Source organism: Saccharomycodes ludwigii, chromosome VII (genome assembly GCF_020623625.1).
Source record: "Saccharomycodes ludwigii strain NBRC 1722 chromosome VII, whole genome shotgun sequence".
Classification (NCBI taxonomy): Eukaryota; Fungi; Ascomycota; class Saccharomycetes; order Saccharomycodales; family Saccharomycodaceae; genus Saccharomycodes; species Saccharomycodes ludwigii.
The window spans coordinates 481,900-502,854 of NC_060206.1; the positions used below are offsets into that span (position 1 = coordinate 481,900).

The following is a 20,955-nucleotide window of genomic DNA, read 5'->3' on the forward strand; positions in this document are numbered from 1 at the left end:
ATATATGTATATGGAGGGGGGGGGGATGCTTTTATTTTTATTTTTTTAGTTTTTTTTTTTAGTTTTTTTATTTTCTCATTCTTGCTATGTTGATTTATTCGATAAAAGTGTGTACAATTCCAGAGAAAGGAAAACAAAGTGGCAAAAAAAAAAAAAAAAAAAAATATATTAAATTATTTATTTCTCTCTTTTTTTATTTGTGATTTTTCGTAGCAAACGTAGCAAACTGATCGTGCGATTGTCTCTGGGATAAATACGTAAAAAAAAGGATAAGCGGAGAACAGAACACCAAGAATAGGGTAAATTTTAATTGGGTTTGCTTGTGCCGTAAATATTAAAAACAAATCCGGAAAACATTACCCGAAGCTTTAAAGACAGTTCTGAGCTCCGATTATTTATTACAGCGGCCTGTATGATTTCTTTCTTTTCTTTTCTTTTCTTTTCTTTTCCAATTATTTCATTCCCTCTTTCGGTCGAATGTAATATCACGAGTCTTTTGCTATTTTCATATTTTAATATTTTCGTAATTACAACTAAACGATGATTACGTTATATTTGATACAATTAAAGTGGTAGAATGCTATTTGTTATTTACCCAGCGTGTATATACTACAATGTACAACACATACAAAACATTTATTATCTAAATCAGGAGTTGAGTTATTTACATTTTAATATTATATAACGGTTATAAGTTTTGTAAGCAACCACACCTATTATTATAGTACACGTATTATTTGTATGTAGTACGGTTAGAGAAATACGCGGATAAAAAATATAAAATAGGAGGAGAAAGGAGGCAGAGGGTTTATATGGCAGAACAGGCAAGTAGATCTGTGATAATAAAGCGAAAAAATAAAATAAAATAAAAAGTTGCTTAGGTAATGTTTTTCCCACATTATCTCTGTTATCAAAAGGATTTTCTATTGTATTAAAAAATAAATAATACATCATAACCAAATATTTGGTAGTCAATCACTCGTAATATTTGTACCATATAAATTCTCTTTTTATTTTATATTTTATATTTCATTATTTATAAAAATATAGAAAAATAATACAGGTAGCATAAGGAGAAGTTAAATGAATAAATAAATAAATAAATAAATAAATAAATAAATAAATAAAAAGAATAATACAAAGAAAGAAAGAAAGTTTTTGTTGTTAGGAAACATAAAAAAAGAAGGAAAAAAAAAAAAAAATTTTAAATTAAATTAAATTGAATTGAATTATATTATATTATATATAGATAGATAAGTTACAACATTGTATATAAACAAGGACGAAAAAAAAAAAAAATTAATCACAAATTACAAATTAAAAATTAAATACATAAAGCCATATAAAAATATATCAAAAAGATAAAGCAAAAATAAAATCTATTATAATATATAAATATATATATTATTTTCCCTATTCCTTCTCAGTATAATTTTAAGGCACTATTAACAAATTTTTAAGGGTTTGATCTCTATTTCCATTTTTATTTTTTATTTTTTTCTTTTCTTTCAGAACGAAAAATATTTCAATTCACTTTTATGCTACTTAGTGGCGATTTAATTCCATTTTACAACTTGTCAATTGAACCGTTTGATATTTCACCACTTTTAAACTTTTGATCTATAAATATTGTTTGAATAAAATTTACCGATTTCTTTGTTATTCTATTTTATTTTATAAAAAAAATATAATAAGTAGATCGATAAGAAAAACGAAAACTTACCAGTAAAAATATTAACAAGGATGAATCACACATACTATTACACCAGCAATATTAATGCCTTCAATAATTACAACAATGGTTACCATAATAATGTCAGGTTGCCATCCATTGGTTCATTATTGCAAAGTATAAATTACGACAATGATTCCAACGGTGCTATTACTAATACCAATACTAACGTTAAAACACATACAAACGATAATCATTTGGTTTATAATAATAACGCAAATTCTCAATCTGTTATTCCCACACCACAACCAACAATAAAAGTATTGAATTGTAACAATAATCTGGCCAACATTATCACTACAAGAGTTGTATCGCCACCCTCTCCCGTATTGCTTATGGATATGAAACATAACAACACATATACTAATTCCAATAACAGTAATATGCATACTTTAGCCAGTATAGCAACGCAGCAATATCACCATAATATTGATGATGCAGGTGTTGTTACGGTTAATGCACCTGTTACCGACAAAAACAACATTTCAACAAATATGACACCCAATAATTCTCGTAATAACAGTGAGAGCTCTATAGTTAATGTACCACCACCGCCACACATAATGACGATGATGATGACTACTCAAAATAATAATAATAATAATAACAATGTTATCAAGACTAATGGAAGCGATATTAAGGGCAAAATACATAAATGTTCATGTAAACACAAGTATAATACTAAAAAGAGTGGTGTTACAGCAGCTACTAAAAGAATCCCCAGACCAAGAAACGCGTTTATTTTATTCAGACAGTATTATCACACAGACCTATTCAATAGAAAATTAAATGAACAAAGGAATAAAAATAATGTTTCTATACCTACGACTCGATCTATACTCAATATTAGTAATGACACCACTCCTAACACCATCCCTAGTAATAATAATAATGATGATAATGTCATAGATCAAGAAGACTCTTTTAAGTTAAATAGTAAAGTTAGTCAGACCATAGGGAACAAATGGAGAAACTTGGCACCACAGGAAAAACAATACTGGATGGACTTGGCCAAGCAAGAAAAATTACAACATAGTTTACGATATCCAGATTATAAATATGTGCCTAGAAGAAAGACAGGTAAGAGTGGTAAGGGCAAGAATAAAAATCACGAAGGAGAGGAAAGTGATGGTATGGATAATAATATTAACGAGTTTGTCAACAACAGCGGTTCTGCGGGCTATTGTGAGGTTTGTAAGATGTTTAAATGATTAGTCTCGGAGGGAAACCGAATGTTATCATTAACATTTGTATGATTTACGCTGATGAAAGATTTAGATACTATTTTTTTTTTTTATTTTATTATTATTATTATTATTATTGTTATAGGCTATATATAGTTTTATTTTCATATATTAATTTTCCTAGGAGTTTAAGTTAGATATTTATTTTAGTCAAATTTTTTTTTCCTCTTTTTTTTTTACGTTATTGTGATATATTTGCGTTGTGTTGTTAACTTGAATTAGTAACATCAACATTAATTTCTTTTAGAAAAAAAAATTTTTTTTGTTTTTTTTTGTTTTTTTTATTCTTCTTTGTTTTTGTTTTTGGTTTTTTTTATTTTTTAATTTTTTTTTAATAATTGTAATAACAAAACAGAAAAACAGTAGTAAAAATATTCTATTTGTGAGTAATAAATAAAGCGCAGGTGGTGATCATGATGATGGTGGCTTTGATTTGTTAGAATGCCGATCTCAAACAAAAAAAAATAGCTGGTAAAAATTATTTTTGTTGTTAAAAAAAAAGAAATTAAAAATTAAAAATTAAATAAAAAAAAAATACATCCATCGGAATCCGCACATGTTCCTCCGGTGTTGATAATTAGCCATCAAATAGCCAGAATTCTCATTAGGTGATTTCCCTGTTATTTGGAGGTGTATTTCTTTGTAGGTTAATAAAAAAAGGAGTGAAAAAAATGCAATATGTAATTTTCCATTATAGTTACAAAATAATACAGGATAATAAATCTAAAACAATGTAATAAGTATGACATTATAATACACACAATAGTCACTAACAAATTATGTAGGCTTTTAAGCAACTGTATTATTATATCTTATCTATCATTTAGCTGTGCGTGTTAATAAATGTTAAAAAAAAAAAAAAAAAAAATATCTATGCGTACATTGTTTTTGTTCTTGCTCTTTTTTCTTGCTCTTTTTTCTTTTAAAAAAAAAAAAAATTTAAATAAAATAGGCTCAGATCGTTTATAACTTAAAATAAAGCTCATGGCTATTACTAACCATTTGTTCAATACTAATCCCCAATTTTTTTTTTTTTTTTGAATCGGTGGTTGAATAAATAAATAAACGAATAAATAAATAAATAAAGGAGAAAGTTTACTAACTACTAGTTAAGCCCAACCGTTCTCTAAAAAAAAGTGATCATTAAATATTTGCCATTTTCGTTGATTTATTTATTATTTCTCCTTTGTTTGTTCTTTTTTGGCTACGACTGGTAACAATAAGTATATGAAGTGTTAACTTTTCTTAACGATTCCTCCCATCTCTCATCTTCCTCAAAAAAGAAAAAAATTACATAATTAAATGTATCATCCTTTTTTTTCCAAGGTAAAGGGGAAAAAGTAAGTAAATAACACCTTAATAAAAAAAAGTTACAAAATAATACATTTTACAGTAAAATACGAAAATAATTGGAAAAAAAATACTACAGAAAAATCACTTTTTTTTTTTTTTTTTAATTTTGTTCATTTTGTTGCTATATGTCGTATTGAGTGATATTACGCTAGTTCGGATAGTAAATTATCTTGACAGTCCGAAGGAAAATGGTAGTAATTAACCAATTTTTTTCCCTTTCTTCAATGTTCATTTCATACATTCAAAACAAAACAAAAAAATTTTTTTTTTTTTTTTTCTTTTTCTTTAAACAAGATACAGAAAAATATCTTTTTTTAATTCTCTCATTCCCTTTTATTGTTCAATTCATATATCTCGATCTATATCAAATTGATATCACATCATTGATTGAGAAGTATCCTTTTTTTCTTTTTTTTCTTTTTTTCCCCCCCATAAACGTAACGTTGCTAAAAAAAATTACTTATATTTATTCCTTTTATTCCCATCCATTATCCTTTCCAAGCTATTTAAGTACAAAGCTATCACACCAAAAGTATATAAATATAATGTTTATCACCAAAGCTAATTTATTATTCAAACGTAGCCAGTCTACATACATGAAAAATGTTTCTAAACTATACCCAACTGAATTTTTAAATAATACTGTTAGTGCATCTAATAGTACTACATCCCCATTATTGGCTAAAGCTACTGAATTGGCTGAGCAGGCAATTAATCCTATAATTACCAACCCTGCTTCTCCTCAACAGACCTTTCGATTCCATACCAACGTGGAATTTGCACCATCTTACTATGACGATTTTACGAAATTAGATCCTTATTGGGATTATTTGCCCGGCTTACCAAATATCCATAATTCTGACAATATATTACCATTTATCGATTATGACTATACTCATCAACCATTGCCTAAGAATACAGAATATGATGGCTTACGTGTGCAGATTCCTGAAGGAACAGCTGTAGACTTGAAGAGTTTGGCTTCTCCATCCAATTACAGTCGGAACAATGCCAAGGAGTTGAGAGCTAGGGATATTGCAAAACGTACAGGCTTCAACAAAGACTTTATCAACAAAAAGCTATTTATGAAGCCCTTGATAATGAAGATGGTTAGTAACCAAACAGCAAAAGGTAAAATTCCAAGTTTTTATAGCTTAGTTATTGTTGGGGACAAAAACGGACTAGTTGGAATTGGTGAAGGAAAGAGTAGAGATGAAATGAGTAAAGCCATCAACAAGGCCCATTGGGATGCCATTCGTAATTTAACCAAGATCCCGCTTTACGAAAACAGAACCATATACGGTGATATTGATTATAGATATCATGGTGTCAAATTGCATTTAAGAAGTTGCAAACCAGGTTTCGGGCTAAGAGTGAATCATGTTATATACGAAATCGCCGAAATTTGCGGTATCAAGGATTTGAGTGGGAAAATTTATAAAAGTAGAAATGTTATGAATGTTGCTAAAGGTACTGTCGAAGCTTTGGTAAATGCACAAAAAACTTTGGATGAAATTGCTTTAGGCAGAGGTAAGAAGATTGTTGATGTTAGAAAGATTTATTATTCCGAGTCAACCGTATAATAATGGATACGTATAATGTGTATTTACATGTAGATAGTTTGTGTATATTTATTCTGTTTAATATATGCTTGTTATAATAGTTTATTTTGAGTATTATTTAACTGAAAATCTTTTTCCTATTAATTTTTTTTTTTTTTTTTTTTTTTTTTTAATTCTTGTTATAACCAAATATAAGTTGTGTTAGAGTGCGTTTTTCAAACAGAATATCAAAAGAAAAAAAAAGAAAAAAAAAAAAAAAAAAAAAAAAAAAAAAAAAAGTTAAATATAAAAAAACATATTTTTTGTTCTTTTTCCCTTTAAATTTTCATCATCACTGCTGCCTTACAGTTTTTTATTTTTATTTTTTTTTTTTATAATTTCTGCATCACAACCAGCAAAACATGCTATCGTATGCCTAAAAATGATCACTAAAAGAATACTAATAACACCATCACTAAAAAATATCTTTTTAATACAAAAATCTTTTAAAGGATCATGTTTATTTTCCTCATCAAAATTATATTTTTCCTCAAAAATCCAAAACAAAAACAACAACTACAAAGAAAGTATTGTATCGAAAACAGTTAAAACACCGACCATTGATTGGAAACCATTAAAATCCTCGAAGAACCCTAATGATGAAAACACCTACAAAAGTATTTGGAAATCACCATTAAAATTAATTTTTTTAGCATTAATGATAGCAATGCCAGTAGTCTCCTTCAATTTAGGGTTATGGCAATATAGAAGATTAAATTGGAAAACTAAATTGGTTTCCACGTGTGAGGAAAGATTGGTTTTGCCAGAACTATTAAATACTGCAGTTTTTTTTGACGATGTTTTAAGAAATGATCAAGATTTGGATGCCATTAATGAGAAAATTGAAGAAAATTGGCAATACAGGAAAGTCAAGTTGAGAGGGGAATTTGATCATTTCGGCGAATTATTTGTTGGTCCAAGAGTCAAAAATGGCTACAAGGGGTATCAGTTATTTACGCCATTTACTATTTTGGACGATGGTACCAATGAGGGGAAATGGAACGGGAAAAGGGTCTTAATTGAAAGAGGATGGATCAGTGAAAATCATATTTTACCCAATTCAAGGACTTTGCAACATTTAAGTGTTCCCAAGGGTTATGTCGAAGTGGATTGTTTGATTAGGGTTTACAGAAAACTAACTAATTTGCAATGGGAAAGAGAAGATAAAAACAGTAGATTATGGAATGTTATTGACTTCCCAGAAATGTGCCATGAGGCTAATGATGCTTTACCCATTTATTTTCAGGCTTTACATGATTTGAATGATCATTTATGGGTTCCTAAAGATGACACTGCCAATATTACCACTTCAAAGACTTATGATTCCAATAAATGGTGGAATCCTTTTGGTAGAAATAATGATAGCAACGGGAACAGCAAAACGGGGAAGACACCCGTGAAATATGTGGATACTCACAAGGGAATGGAATTTAATGAAGCGCAACTGATTAAAGCAGGTGTTCCTATTGGTAAACTACCTAAAGTTGACTTTAAAAATAATCATTTGCAATATTTGGTTACTTGGTTTGGATTATCTTTCTTAAGTTCTATATTTTTAATTTTAGCCCTAAAGAAATATGCTAAACCTAACGTTATGAAATCCTCTGAAGCACAAAAGGCTAGGATGAAGCGTTTCAAAGACTTCATGTAGGATTGTGAGTCCTGAATGTTGTTATTTCTTGACTTTGTTTTAATAAATAAAGATTTCTTGTATATAAAATGCAAATAAATAGCTATTGGAGGGAGGGTAACACCGAAAGAAAAAATAAAATAAAAAATAAAAAATAAAAAAAAAAAGTAAAAAGTAAAAATAAATAATTAATAAATACAATCTTTTTATAATACAACGGAATTGGAAACCCCATTTCTAAGTCAACACACCTATAAATATCAATGTCATCACCACTTAATACCAGAGTAATTGAACATTTATCCAAGTTGGAAGATAAATTAGACACTTTGAGTCATAATTTAACAGGACTTAATATAATACATGAAAACTTAATCAACTTTAATGAATCATGCAGTTCATTATTATATGGGATGATGTGTAATTCATGGTGTGTTGATTTCAAATTAGTTTCTCCAATAGAAGGTCCTGATAGCAAAACAGACCAGCAAAATGTTGACAATACCAAGATAATTGAGTACTTAAATGAAATCAATACTCTGGATGAGAAAATTAGTAAAATGCAACAACAAATTGATGAACTTGAAAAACAACAGACAGCTGATACCACAGTCGGCACTGTTACAAATAAAAATTCGTTTGTTAAACCCACGCACCTCCCAGTTTATAATAACAATAATGTTCCTAACAGAACTTCCCATAATACCAAAAGGAAAATTAATACAAATTCAGTCGTTTCTAGTAATAATATCAGTCGCAATAAATTTAGGAGAGTAGTCCCAACTCCAGAAATATACAAGCATGATAACAATAATAATATTAATACCCCTGAATATGATACAGATACTTCATTCGTATCGAATCCAGAAATGGTTCAAAACGCTTCTGTTTCTGCTAGTAATAATACTTTAATTCGTAATCCCAGTAATGTAGAATATAAGCGCCGTAGAAAATCTACAATATTAAACACAATAAGACAGAATAGAAATCAATTGAATAATAATTATAAGTCTCTAAATCAAGAAACACCAACAAGCATGCGAGTGATAAGTGACAATGGCGGTAATGAAGTAGGGGTAAAAAACACTAATAATGAAAATAGAAGAATGTCGTTGGCTATTGGTGCTTCAAGATTAACCAAACATAATGGTAAAAGGATAGGCAATAATTCATCTACTGTGGGTAATATTAATAAGGGTAAAATGCATAATAGATTTACAAATAACGATAAGAATAGAACCACTATTGGAGAAAGACCGCCATTTAGATAGATATATAATTAAAAAGGTGTAATATTACCAATATAGGAATTGAAAATCGAATAAATATATAGTTATTTTGGGTGGTTAGATATCTTATGTATAAATGACATTTCATGCATTGTATTGCCAGTAAAGTTACAGACCAATCAAGCTCAGCCTTGCTATAAGACTGTGATCTTGTGGTAGCCTGCATACCCGGATTCGCTATTTATAATTTGTAAAAACGCAATTTTTTTAACTTGTACGTTTTCGCCATGTGTAAAAACTGCCATAAAAAAATAAATCTTGTTTTTATACCATTAAAAAAAAATTTTTTTTTTTTTTGTTTTAGTTACAATTTATCATATTTTTAAGAGTTATATTAATAGTAAAAATAGTTTAGTTCAACACATTCAACTTTTATTATCAATAAAAAAAAAAAAAGGAAAAAATAGAAACTGTTACTCATATCTCACCAAAAAGAAAAAGAAAAAAAAAAGAAAAAAAAAAAAGTATTTTTATTACGAATATCGTAAAGGTTGTCGTCTAATTACAGTTGTTTTATTTTTAAAATACACCTTTTACTCAGCAATTAGCTTTACACAATGGAGCAAGAAGATCAATCAATAGAAAAATCTTCACAAGAAAAACAAGCCCTAAACCATCAAGAAAATACTAATATTGTCGAGAAAGAACAAGAAGTAAGGAGCAAAGACGAGGAAGAAGAGGAGGAAGAAGGTTATGATGTTTTTGATTCTTCTGACGAAGATGACGAGGAAGATGACGAAAATTCAGAAGAAGCAGCTAAAATTAAAGATGGATTTATTGTAGACGATAACGATGATGATGAAGAAGAAGATGAAGAGGAAGAAATTGGGTCGAACAAGAACATAAAAGATAAAAAGAAAAAAAGAAGAAGAAGAAGAAGGGAGGAAGATGACGCTTTAAGTGAAGATGATTTAGACTTATTATTGGAAAATACTGGTGTGCAAAGACCAGCTTCTAAACCTAAAAGAGGAAGGTTAAAGAGATTGAAGAGGTCCAACGTAGGCGTTGATAGCGACAGGGTAGAAGACGAAGAAGAAGAAGAAGAAAAAGAAGAAGAAAAAGAAGAAGAAGGAGAAGAAGGAGAAAATCTGGGCCAACAAGACCGTGACAATAGGGTTAAAAAACAGGGGTCTTCTAGTGTTTCTGCAAGACCTGCGGTCGAAGATTTTTTTTCTTCGGATGATGATGATGCCATGGACGCAAATGTTTCTGGCGATGATAACAATGATTTTGCCACTGACTCTACTGTAAACAAAAAAAACAGAAAAGCAGTTGAGACTGACATTGGTAATAGGTTGGATGATTTCGATGATTTTATCGAGGAGGATGAATTTAGTGATGAAGATGAGGAAACCAGACAAGCTAGATTAAAACAGCGTAGAGAGCAACGTGAGAAAAACCCATTGAGAATAACAGGGCTATCACCTGATAAAATTGATGAAATGTTTGAAATTTTCGGTGATGGTCATGACTACGACTGGGCTCTGGCTGTGGAAGACGAAGATGAAGATGAATTTGCTGAAAATGAGTACGATGAAGATGAAGATGAAGACGATATTGAATCTGGTGGTGGAAATCGTTCCAGAAACGCCAAAAAGGTGACTTTGAAAGATGTCTATGACTTGCAAGACTTGAAAAAGAACTTGATGACCGATGAAGATATAATAATTCGAAAAAAAGACATACCTGAAAGATTTCAAGAAATTAGACAAGGTATACAATCGTATGATGAATCTTTAACTGATGATGAAAGAAAATTAGAAAATAAATGGATCAGTGATAAAATTGCAAACTACAAGAACTTTCAACCCGGTTCTGACTTATCTGAATTTGAAGAGGCTATTGGATTTGCCATAAATTTCATTAGCAAAGAAAATTTAGAGGTTCCCTTTATTTATGCATATCGAAGAAATTATATTTCTTCGAAAACAGCAGACGGTTTTGTTTTGAATGAAGATGATTTGTGGGAAATAGTTTACTTGGACATTGAATTTCATTCTATTGTTTATAAGAAGAGGTATGTGGAAAATTTTTACAAGCAGCTGAATGTTTTTGATTCCGTGGTTGAGGAATATTTTGCCAATCAAACAACCAAAACCGATTTAAACGCCTTACAAGATATTTACAACTACTTGGAGTTTAATTATGCCCAGGAAATTAATCAAGTTTTGCAAAAACAATCCAAGAAACATTTGAAATATTCCAACTACGAAAAATTTAAGAATAGTAGCTTGTACCAGGTGGTGAAAGATTTTGGAATAAGCAGTGAGCATTTAGGCGAAAATATTATTAACCAAACTCAAATACATCCTGTTGTGGATCACCCTACCATGGCACCAAAGGAGGCTGTTTCCGCTGCTTTGGTCAACGACGCAGACCAAGTCTCTATTTTTGCCTCCAACCATAAACTAGCTTTGGAAACAGTGGTAAAATATTTGGCTTTGGAAATTTCACACAACACCCATATTAGGGAGCGTGTCAGACATGATTTTTACCAGTACTACGTTGCCGATGTTAAACTAACACCAAAGGGGAAAAGCGAAATCCAAAAGGGGTCGCCATATGAAGACATTAAGTATGCAATTAACAGAACCCCGCAATCCTTCCATAAAAATCCAGATGTTTTTCTAAGAATGCTGGAAGCTGAACAACAGCATTATTTGCAAGTCTCCATTCATATGTCATCACAGTCCCAGTACACGGAACATTTGTTCCATGAATGCTTGGAATCTACCGATACCAATGAAATAGCGGTTGAATGGAATGAGATGAGAAAAAAAGTTTTTGAAAAGAGTTTGGAAAAAATTTTCCATGATATCGCTTCTGAAATTAAGGACAATTTAAAGAAAATGTGCGAAACTTTAATCAGTAGAAATGTTCGTCATGCATTTTTACGAAGATTGGACCAAGCGCCGTACATACCTAATGTAAAAGATGCCAAGATTCCAAAGGTGTTAAGTATTACGTGTGGGAATGGTAAATTTGGTAGTGACGCCATTATTGCTACGTTGGTAAATCGCAAGTCTGAATTAGCAAGAGAGTTTAAAATTGTGGCTAATCCATTCGATAGGAAACAACAAGAAGGTGCGCGTGATGGATTTGAAAGCAGATTTGAAGAGATAGTTAATGTCTGCCAGCCAAACTGCATTGCTATTAATGGACCAAACCCACAAACATCTAGATTTGCCAAGAAGTTGCAGGAAATAATCACCAGAAAAAGATTAATTGACGGTAGAAGCGGCAACTTGATCCCATTAGTTTTTGTTGATGATCAAGTAGCGATTTGTTATCAACACTCGAAGAAATCTGAAGAGGAGTTCCCAGGTAAATCGATTTTGGTCAAGTATTGTATAGCCTTGGCCCGGTATTTGCATTCGCCGCTATTAGAATATGCTAGTCTATCTGCGGAGGAGCTAATTTGTTTAAATATACACCCACATCAGTCGCTTTTGCCTAAAGAATTTTTGACCAGATGTTTAGAAAGTTGTTTTGTTGATATTGTTAATTTGGTAGGTGTTGAAATTAATAAGACTGTAGACAACAAATATTACTCTCGTTTATTACCATATGTTTCCGGATTTGGTAAACGTAAAGCTATTGATTTTGTGGAATCTTTACAACGACTAAACGAACCATTATTAGCACGCCAGCAATTAATTACGCATGGCATCCTACAAAAAACCATTTTTATGAACGCATCTGGCTTTTTGTATATTGATTGGAATACCGATCATAAGAACAAAAATGGTAAAAAAAAGAATAAAATCTCGCACTACGAAGAAGAATTTGAACATGATTTATTGGATAGCACCAGAATCCATCCAGAAGATTACCATTTGGCCACCAAAGTTGCAGCAGATGCTTTGGAAACGGATCCAGATATTATTAAGGAGAAAGAGGAGAACAGAACAATGAATGAGTTTGTAGAAATGTTACAAAAAGACCCAGATGGTAAAGAAAAATTGGAAAGCTTGAATTTGGAGCAATATGCTGAAGAGTTAGAAAAAAACACTGGGGCCAGAAAATTGAACAATTTGAACACTATTGTGTTGGAATTATTGGATGGGTTTGAAGAACTAAGAAATGATTTCCATCCAATGACAAATGAAGAAATCTTTTATAATTTAACGGGTGAAACTGATAGAACGTTTTTCAAGGGATGTATTATTCCTATAAGGGTTGAACATTTTAGAAATAATGGTGGAGAAATTATTTGTGTCTCTAATAGTGGTATCGAATGTACTGTTCCGGCACAACGTCACCTAGGTTACCAACAAAGGAGGCCTGCCATTGACATTTACGAAATGGGTAAAACATATCCTGCCAAGATACTATATATCAATTACGATAATATTAGTTGTGAAGTTTCACTATTGCCGCATGATATTGAACAACAATATGTTCCAATACATTATAGTAAAGACCCAAGTATCTGGGATATTCAGCAAGAAATCCGTGATTTGGAAAAGGAGCGGGAGATTACTATGATGGAGGCACGTGCTAAAAGGAAGCATCGTGTTATTAATCATCCTTACTATTATCCCTTTACTGGCAGACAAGCTGAAGATTACTTGAGAAGCAAAGAGCGTGGTGATTTTGTTATTAGACAAAGTTCGTTGGGCGATGACCATTTAGCGATTACTTGGAAACTAGACAAAGATTTGTTCCAACATGTTGATATTTTGGAACAAGACAAAGAAAACCCATTGAGTATAGGTAAGACATTGATTGTAGAGAATGAACGCTATCATGATTTGGATCAAATTATTGTAGATTACTTACAAAACAAAGTCAGATTGTTGAATGAGATAACCAATAATGAAAAATTCAAGAATGGCACTAAAAAGGAGGTTATCAAATTTGTGGAAGATTATTCCAAAGTTAATCCCAACAGGTCGGTTTATTATTTCAGTTTTAACTACGATCATCCAGGTTGGTTTTATTTGATGTTTAAGATCAATGATAGGAGCAAGTTGTATGTTTGGAATGTTAAATTAACACATACAGGGTATTACTTGGTTAATTATAATTATCCAACAGTTATTCAATTATGTAATGGGTTTAAGACATTGTTGAAATCGAACAGAACGCAGCGCACTAGTGGAGGAGGTGCTACTAGTAGTGGTAACAGTAATGTGAATGTTAATACGAGTAATGGTGCTACTACAGGAACTTCGTATTGAAGGGGGAGGAGAGAATAAAAAAAAAAATTTTTTTTTTTTTTTTTCATTGTTATTATTTACTATTGTATAAAAAGTTTATTTAAAAAAAAAAAAGTAAAAAAGTGAAATAGCCACCAAAACGTGCTTTTGAGAAACATTTTGAAATTGATTGTAATTTGATTTCAGGATATGGGAAATGGTTTATTATGAGATTTGTTTCCAAGTTTTCTATACGCATATATAAATATTTTTTATTCCTTTTCAAACCGGCATAATGGCCGCATTTAACTTCGCATCCGAACATCGGAAATAACTTAAGAAAAAGATGTTTATATATTTATAAATCGCGCGGATCTTGAAATCGTGGCATAATTGCTTTCCCTTCAGCTCCGTTTCTTCCTCCGATATTTTAAGCCTATTTAAAAGTATAATATTCCACAGAGCGAAAAGGCATTGAGCTTCTGGACTATCTGCGGGAACTTCTTGACCGGACAACCTTTTTTTTTTTTTTTTTTTCATTTCTTTTTCATTTCTTTTTCATTTCTTTTTCATTTCTTTTTCATTTCTTTTTCTCTTTCTTCTTTTCCTGTTGATGAGTTTGGTGGCGGACAAACGTGGCAAATAATCGAACAAATGTCAAGTCTTTAAAAAGTGAAACATTTCTTGTTCTTTTTTATTCTTTACGTCTTCTCGAACTTTTTTTTTTTCTTTTTTTTTTTTTTTTTATATATAAACTTAAAAGGTGAAGAGATGTTTTTTCTTTTCCTTCGGTTTTTTTTACCATCATTGATCATTACATATAAAGATTATTTTTTTTAGGAAACAAGAAAGAAAAAAAGAAAAAAAGAAAAAAAAATTCAACCGCTGACTTTTATCACTCCATTAAGATGATAAAATACACCAATAGATTGCTTGTGATTTCAGCCCAAGCAACCTCTACATTATATAGAAATTCACCATGTATTGTTGCACGTGGTATACCGTACCGTTACAATTCCACTAGTACCAAAAAGAATGAACCTAGTAAGATTCAACAAATAATTGAAAAAAATAACGCTGATAACGCTGCTGCTGCTGCTGCTTCCGGTACTGTTTCCACCGCTGTCTCTACTAACTCCGCTGCACCAGCTGCTACTAACGCAGCTACCACCACTACTACTGCAACAACTGTTACCACTACCTCTAATACTGCAAGCATTAAACCATCCCTATGGACACGTGTCAAACGTGAGGCCAGACACTATTTAGACGGTACTAAATTGTTGGGTTTAGAAATGAAAATTTCTTCTAAATTGTTGTTCAAGATGTCTCTGGGTTACGAATTAACCAGAAGGGAAATGCTACAATTAAAAAGAACTACTGGCGATGTTTTGAGACTATTCCCGTTTGCTGCTTTTGTCATCATACCATTTGCTGAACTATTGTTACCGATTGCTTTGAAAATATTTCCAAACTTGTTACCAAGTACTTATGAAAGCAGTGTTGATAAGGAAAAGAAATTGGCTAACTTGAGAAAAACTCGGACTTTGGTTACTTCCATTATTAAGGAAAACAAACAACATTTCAAACCAAACAATATTACACAAGAACAAAAGCAAGTGTTTAATCAATTCTATCAACACGTTAGAGCTACAGGTAAGCCCGAGTCTCGTGAACAATTGATTCAAGTTGCTAGATTGTTCAGCGATGATACTGTTTTAGACAATTTGACTAGACCTTACTTAATTGCTATTGCTAAATATATGAATTTACAACCCTTTGGTACTGACGTCATGTTGCGTTATAGAATCCGTTACAAGTTGTTACAATTGAAGAAGGATGACATTCAAATCCAATACGAAGGTGTTTCTTCTTTGAACTCAACTGAACTAAGAATGGCTTGTGCAAACAGAGGTATTAAAATTTTAAATGTCAGCGATGATGTTTTAAGAGAAAACTTGAAAGTCTGGTTAGCTATGAGAATTAAAGATAAGATTCCATCCACCCTATTGTTAATGGCTACTGCTTATAATTATGGTGATCTAGTTCAAACTACTTTATATAACTCGTTATGTGATGTTTTAAGCGGTGTTCCTGATGAATTGTACCATGAGGTTAAAATCAACGTTGTTGGTACACCAAAGGAAACCAGTGCCAAATCTAAAATGACCCACTTGAAAGAACAAGAAGAGATTATGAACGAGGAAGTGGAACAAGAAAAGGGTACAGTTGTTAAAGTTCGTGATGAGTTGAGTTTGGATGCTGTTGATAAGCAAGCTAATGCCACTAATGATAAACAAAAATAGATGCACCAGAGAACAATAAATTTAAATACATATAAAGTGCCAAATATAATTAATATAAGGCTAAATTAGTCGGTAATTTTTTATTGATTGTATCAGTAAAAAAAAAAAAATGACGCTGTATATAATATTATATATATGTTTATGTTAATGGGGTAATATGTTAACACTTTTTTTTATCAAGTAATCCGAGGTTTTATACCGAAAGTTTATATTTTGCGGTATTCAATATAAGCCGAATTTATCAGATTATATGTATGTACATGTTATTGTATGAGTCATAAAATTGTGATTAAAAGTATTTTAGTTAATAAAATCACTACCACCACCACTGTTTTTCTATAAGGTGCAGTAGAATGCAGCATTTCGCCCGTGCTTGGCTTTTTTTTAGCAAAGAAAGCTACTTTTTTTTTTTTTTCCCCTCAATTTGTCATCCTTATTCCAAGCTATACTTAAACTATTATCTAACTCTAAGTTGTTCTTATGCCTGAACATAATAATATATAAAGATAAAAAAAAAAAATACGTTTGTTAGCCTGGCATTATTTCTCAAAATTAACTAACACAATACAAACACTTTTCCGCACCCCTTCCCTTTTTTTTTTTCTTTTTTTTTTTTTTACTCGTAGCTCTGAACCATTCATCTATAACTTCAAGAGTTTTCAACTAGGATTATAATACAAAATATCACTTCTGCAAATGTCTTCGCTTGAAAATGCTATCACTGGTGCATTAGCTGGTGCTTTGGCCAATAGTTTAGTCTACCCATTGGATGTAATTAAAACTATTTTACAAACTCAACTAAAGCAAAAAGAAGAGAGTCAAAAAGAAAAGAAAAATAATGTCACCACTACTGCTAATGATTCTGAAACACAAAACCAGAGTGAAGAATACAAGCCAGTACAATCAAATAAGACAAGTAGAAGATATCCTCAATTTAAATCCTCTTTAGAATGTTTGTTATACATATATAAGCATGAAGGTTTCCATGGTTTATATAGAGGCTATAATTTTAGTATTATATCTGGAATAATTCAAAGTTTCAACTATTGGTTTATTTATACTACTATAAGAAAATATTACTACAATAGAAAATTAAAATATGCCACCAATATCAGCGGTAAAAATGGGTTAAATTCTTTAGAGGAGTTGTTATTAGGAATCATCTCTGGCTCGTTTTCTTCAGTAGTCACAGTTCCAATAGGCACCATCGCAACTAGTCAGAAAACAAAAGGTTTGGATTGTGACAGCAACGATACCACAACTAACATTAACACAGGTATATTTGAAGAAATTAAAGATATATATAATCGAAACGGTGGGAAATTGACTAACTTCTACAAAGGTTTAAAAGTTAGTTTGATACTATCCTGTAACCCGGCAATTACCTTTGCAGTTTTTCAAAAATTGCAAAAAATATTGCTTTCCTCCATCAGTGATGATAAGAATACCCTTCCATTATTGGATACAAGTGTCAAACTACCCCCATTATACAATTTTATTTGCGGTGTTATCAGTAAAATGTGTTCTACAATAATCACACAGCCATTGATTATAAGTAAAGTTCTCTTGCAAAAATCCAATTCACAATTTCAAACGTTTTTTGAGGTTTTACAATATTTAATCAGAAATGAGGGTATTTTATCCCTATGGAAAGGAGTCCATCTGCAATTGTTAAAAGGGGTTTTAGTACAAGGTTTGGTATTCATGTATAAGGGAGAATTGGGTAAATTGGTTTTAACTTTAAGAAGATTGCTTGTGCAGCAACAACGTAGAAGAAGGGTAGGTACCAAAGTGACTTTTTGTAGAATTGGTGTTATCTGATATGATAGTATAATCAATGGAAAGTTTATAATTGAATCAAAATAAATAACAACCATTTATGTATAAATTCTACCTATTTTTTTTTTTTTAATTTTTAATTATTAGATTGAAATAGTGGAAATCCTTCTGACCATCTATTATTTCTCGACTACTGGAAAGATATTGTACACTGTTTGATATTTTTAGTTGGCCAGCCGGTGGTGGTTTGGTGTGTGTGGAGGCAAGGATGTCCTTTTTCGTATAATATATATTAACCCGGATCTATTTCTATTTTTATGGTTAAAAAAAAAAATAAAAAAAAAATTGACTAGTTTTAAAAATGGAGAAGAAAATAATTTGCCCCTCGTTCTCTTTTTCTTCTTTCTCTTTCTCTCTTTTTTTTTTTTTACCTTTCATTTCCTTCTTTTTTTTTTTTTACCTTTCACTTTCCTCTTTTTTTGGTAAGCTGATTCACTCTGCTATTACATTCCGAAAAACTACGATATAAACATAAGACTCGTCAATAACCAATGTCTCAATATATTGGGAAAACTATATCTTTAATCTCAGCAAAGGATAGCCGTTATGTTGGGTTATTACAAGGTATAGATTCAGAGAAAGGGATAGTTACACTATCTCAAGTTAGATGTTTTGGTACGGAGGGCAGAAAAAACTGGGGTCCAGAAGAAGTTTACCCACATCCCAACGTTTATGAAACTGTTACTTTTAATGGGAATGATGTTAAAGATTTAAATATCTTGGATGTTCCATTGCATGAGGTTCAACCGGTCCTACCACCTGTACCACTGCAACAACAGCAACAACAACAACAACAACAACAACAACAACAACAACAACAACAACAACAGTTTTTATCGCCACAAAATATTCAAAATCCCAACGGCCCGGTAGTTCCTCCCGCTGTTTCAGGATACGGAGTATATGCACCTAGTGAAGAGGAAAGACAAAAACAGCTGCAAAAAGAAAAAGAAGATGAAGCAAAAAAAATAAATGAACAAATGGAAGAAAAAACCAAGGCGGTTACTTCGGACCCAACCACTGACACCACTACATCCACTACTTCTGATTACAACAACAGCAGATCTAGATACGGTAACCATAATCATAACCATAACTACAATAAGTTTCAACACAACAAAATCGATATACCAGCTGAGGATTTTGATTTTGAAAGAAGTAACGCGAAATTCATCAAAAACAACGGTGAAAAAGACCAAGAACTTGATATTCAGGAAACAGAAGATAAGACAAGTGGCAGTGGTGGTGATGATCCTTCCGTCAATAGTGAAGAAAACATCTCATTCTATGACAAAAAATCGTCCTTTTTTGATTCAATTTCCACATCTACTGATAAAAATACCAATATGAGATGGAATGAAGAACGTCAATTAAATATGGACACTTTTGGACAGTCAAGAATTTTTAGAGGTGGTCATCGTGGTGGTTATCGTGGAGGGCATTATAACAATAATAATGGCGGTAGAGGTGGTGGTCGTCGCTATTATAATAATAACACACGTGGCAGAGGAGGATATAACCGTGGTGGGTTCAATAACAGAGGTGGACAAAGCGGTTATTATAATAATAACAATCATAATCATAATCATAATAACAGATATACTAATAATAATAATAATAGCAATGTTAATACTAATAACGACAGCAACATTTCCCAGCCACCACAAAAAATTGAATTTTGAAACGAAAGAGAGGCTTTTTTTTTTTGGATCATTGATAATTTAACTATGTAAACTCTATATTCATACTTTGTTATTTTATTTTTTGTTTTTAATTTTTTTTTTTTTCTATGATGTTTTCAGAACCAAAAGGGGGAAAAAAAGTAAAGTGATTTCTTTTATTATATATATTAGCTCAAATTATCATGTTTATTCTAATTATGTGTTCTATGTACAATAAATAAAATGGCAATTCTTATGTCTTTATATTAGCTATTATAACAGGCAACATTTGGGTATACTGTAACAGAATAATTTTTTTTTTTTTTTTTTTTTTTTGGTCTTTAAAACCTAACATCGTTGGGCAGACATCGGACCTCTTTACCATTCCTTCTGATACTTTTACCATCAGGATCACTAGATAGAGCCAACCTCATGTCATACGCATCGTTATCATCGTCAATATTTTTCAAGGAATTGTTTGACCCATCTCCATAATATCCAACAACCCTTCTATATATGCTATACCCCAAATTTTCATACATTTTAATAGCTAAAGCGTTGTTACATTTAACAAACAAATCAACAAAATAAGCTTTACTATTGAAATCGCTAATTTTAGCAAATGGAACACACAAATATTTTGAAGCAATTGATAAACGGCGATAATTCTTGGAAACAGTCACTGCTGTTATATGAGAATGCCATTCCGACTTTTTGCCCTCTGTCTTTCCCATTATGTATCCACTAGTAACAGGAGTATTTGTCTTTTTATCTTTGTTGTATTCGTTTTCAACACTCTTAAAAAATAAAGTTGGCCATAGAATTAAATATTCAAAATAAAACTCAAGTGGAAAGTTTTCTGTCAATGGATCCAAATTTACTGGTTGCAAATCAAATAAATCGGTTGCTTCAAATGGTTGGATTGAGGTCATATGTGTTTAGTTTTTGTTTTTGTTTTTGTTTTTGGTTCTACAAAAGTTTTATGAGATAATCGAGTCGTTTATTTCATAATTCATAATTCATAAATATATATCATATATATATATATATTATATTTTTTTTTTGGTAATATCCGACGGCACAATTTTTTAACGTCGGAACTTTTGAGTTATTCCTTTGAAAAAAAAAAAAAAAAAAAAAAAAAAAAAAGAAAAAAAAA

At 31.1% G+C, this 20,955-nt stretch overlaps 9 protein-coding genes across 9 annotated transcripts; 8 read left to right on the top strand and 1 right to left on the bottom strand.

Annotated features, from left to right (window-relative positions):
- Positions 1–1,743: 1,743 nt before the first annotated feature.
- On the top strand, positions 1,744–2,943 carry SCDLUD_005201 (HMG-box domain-containing protein; the record flags this gene model as incomplete). Its single annotated transcript, XM_046081145.1, has 1 exon — positions 1,744–2,943. One exon carries the CDS (start codon positions 1,744–1,746, stop codon positions 2,941–2,943), a length of 1,200 nt encoding a protein of 399 aa, XP_045932795.1.
- A 1,931-nt stretch (positions 2,944–4,874) lies between these two features.
- Positions 4,875–5,912, top strand: MRPS5 (mitochondrial 37S ribosomal protein uS5m; the record flags this gene model as incomplete). The annotated part of the gene is made up of 1 exon (XM_046081146.1): positions 4,875–5,912. One exon carries the CDS (start codon positions 4,875–4,877, stop codon positions 5,910–5,912), a length of 1,038 nt encoding a protein of 345 aa, XP_045932796.1.
- Positions 5,913–6,312: 400 nt separating this feature from the next.
- On the top strand, positions 6,313–7,581 carry SHY1 (cytochrome oxidase assembly protein SHY1; the record flags this gene model as incomplete). Its single annotated transcript, XM_046081147.1, has 1 exon — positions 6,313–7,581. One exon carries the CDS (start codon positions 6,313–6,315, stop codon positions 7,579–7,581), a length of 1,269 nt encoding a protein of 422 aa, XP_045932797.1.
- A 242-nt stretch (positions 7,582–7,823) lies between these two features.
- On the top strand, positions 7,824–8,831 carry DAM1 (Dam1p; the record flags this gene model as incomplete). The annotated part of the gene is made up of 1 exon (XM_046081148.1): positions 7,824–8,831. One exon carries the CDS (start codon positions 7,824–7,826, stop codon positions 8,829–8,831), a length of 1,008 nt encoding a protein of 335 aa, XP_045932798.1.
- A 575-nt stretch (positions 8,832–9,406) lies between these two features.
- On the top strand, positions 9,407–14,032 carry SPT6 (chromatin-remodeling histone chaperone SPT6; the record flags this gene model as incomplete). Its single annotated transcript, XM_046081149.1, has 1 exon — positions 9,407–14,032. The coding sequence occupies one exon, from the start codon at positions 9,407–9,409 to the stop codon at positions 14,030–14,032; it is 4,626 nt and encodes a 1,541-aa protein (XP_045932799.1).
- An 866-nt stretch (positions 14,033–14,898) lies between these two features.
- Positions 14,899–16,296, top strand: YLH47 (Ylh47p; the record flags this gene model as incomplete). The annotated part of the gene is made up of 1 exon (XM_046081150.1): positions 14,899–16,296. The coding sequence occupies one exon, from the start codon at positions 14,899–14,901 to the stop codon at positions 16,294–16,296; it is 1,398 nt and encodes a 465-aa protein (XP_045932800.1).
- Positions 16,297–16,992: 696 nt separating this feature from the next.
- Positions 16,993–18,117, top strand: ANT1 (Ant1p; the record flags this gene model as incomplete). Its single annotated transcript, XM_046081151.1, has 1 exon — positions 16,993–18,117. The coding sequence occupies one exon, from the start codon at positions 16,993–16,995 to the stop codon at positions 18,115–18,117; it is 1,125 nt and encodes a 374-aa protein (XP_045932801.1).
- Positions 18,118–18,626: 509 nt separating this feature from the next.
- On the top strand, positions 18,627–19,817 carry SCD6 (Scd6p; the record flags this gene model as incomplete). Its single annotated transcript, XM_046081152.1, has 1 exon — positions 18,627–19,817. The coding sequence occupies one exon, from the start codon at positions 18,627–18,629 to the stop codon at positions 19,815–19,817; it is 1,191 nt and encodes a 396-aa protein (XP_045932802.1).
- A 320-nt stretch (positions 19,818–20,137) lies between these two features.
- NAT3 (peptide alpha-N-acetyltransferase complex B subunit NAT3) lies at positions 20,138–20,728 on the bottom strand (the record flags this gene model as incomplete). The annotated part of the gene is made up of 1 exon (XM_046081153.1): positions 20,138–20,728. The coding sequence occupies one exon, from the start codon at positions 20,726–20,728 to the stop codon at positions 20,138–20,140; it is 591 nt and encodes a 196-aa protein (XP_045932803.1).
- Positions 20,729–20,955: the final 227 nt, after the last annotated feature.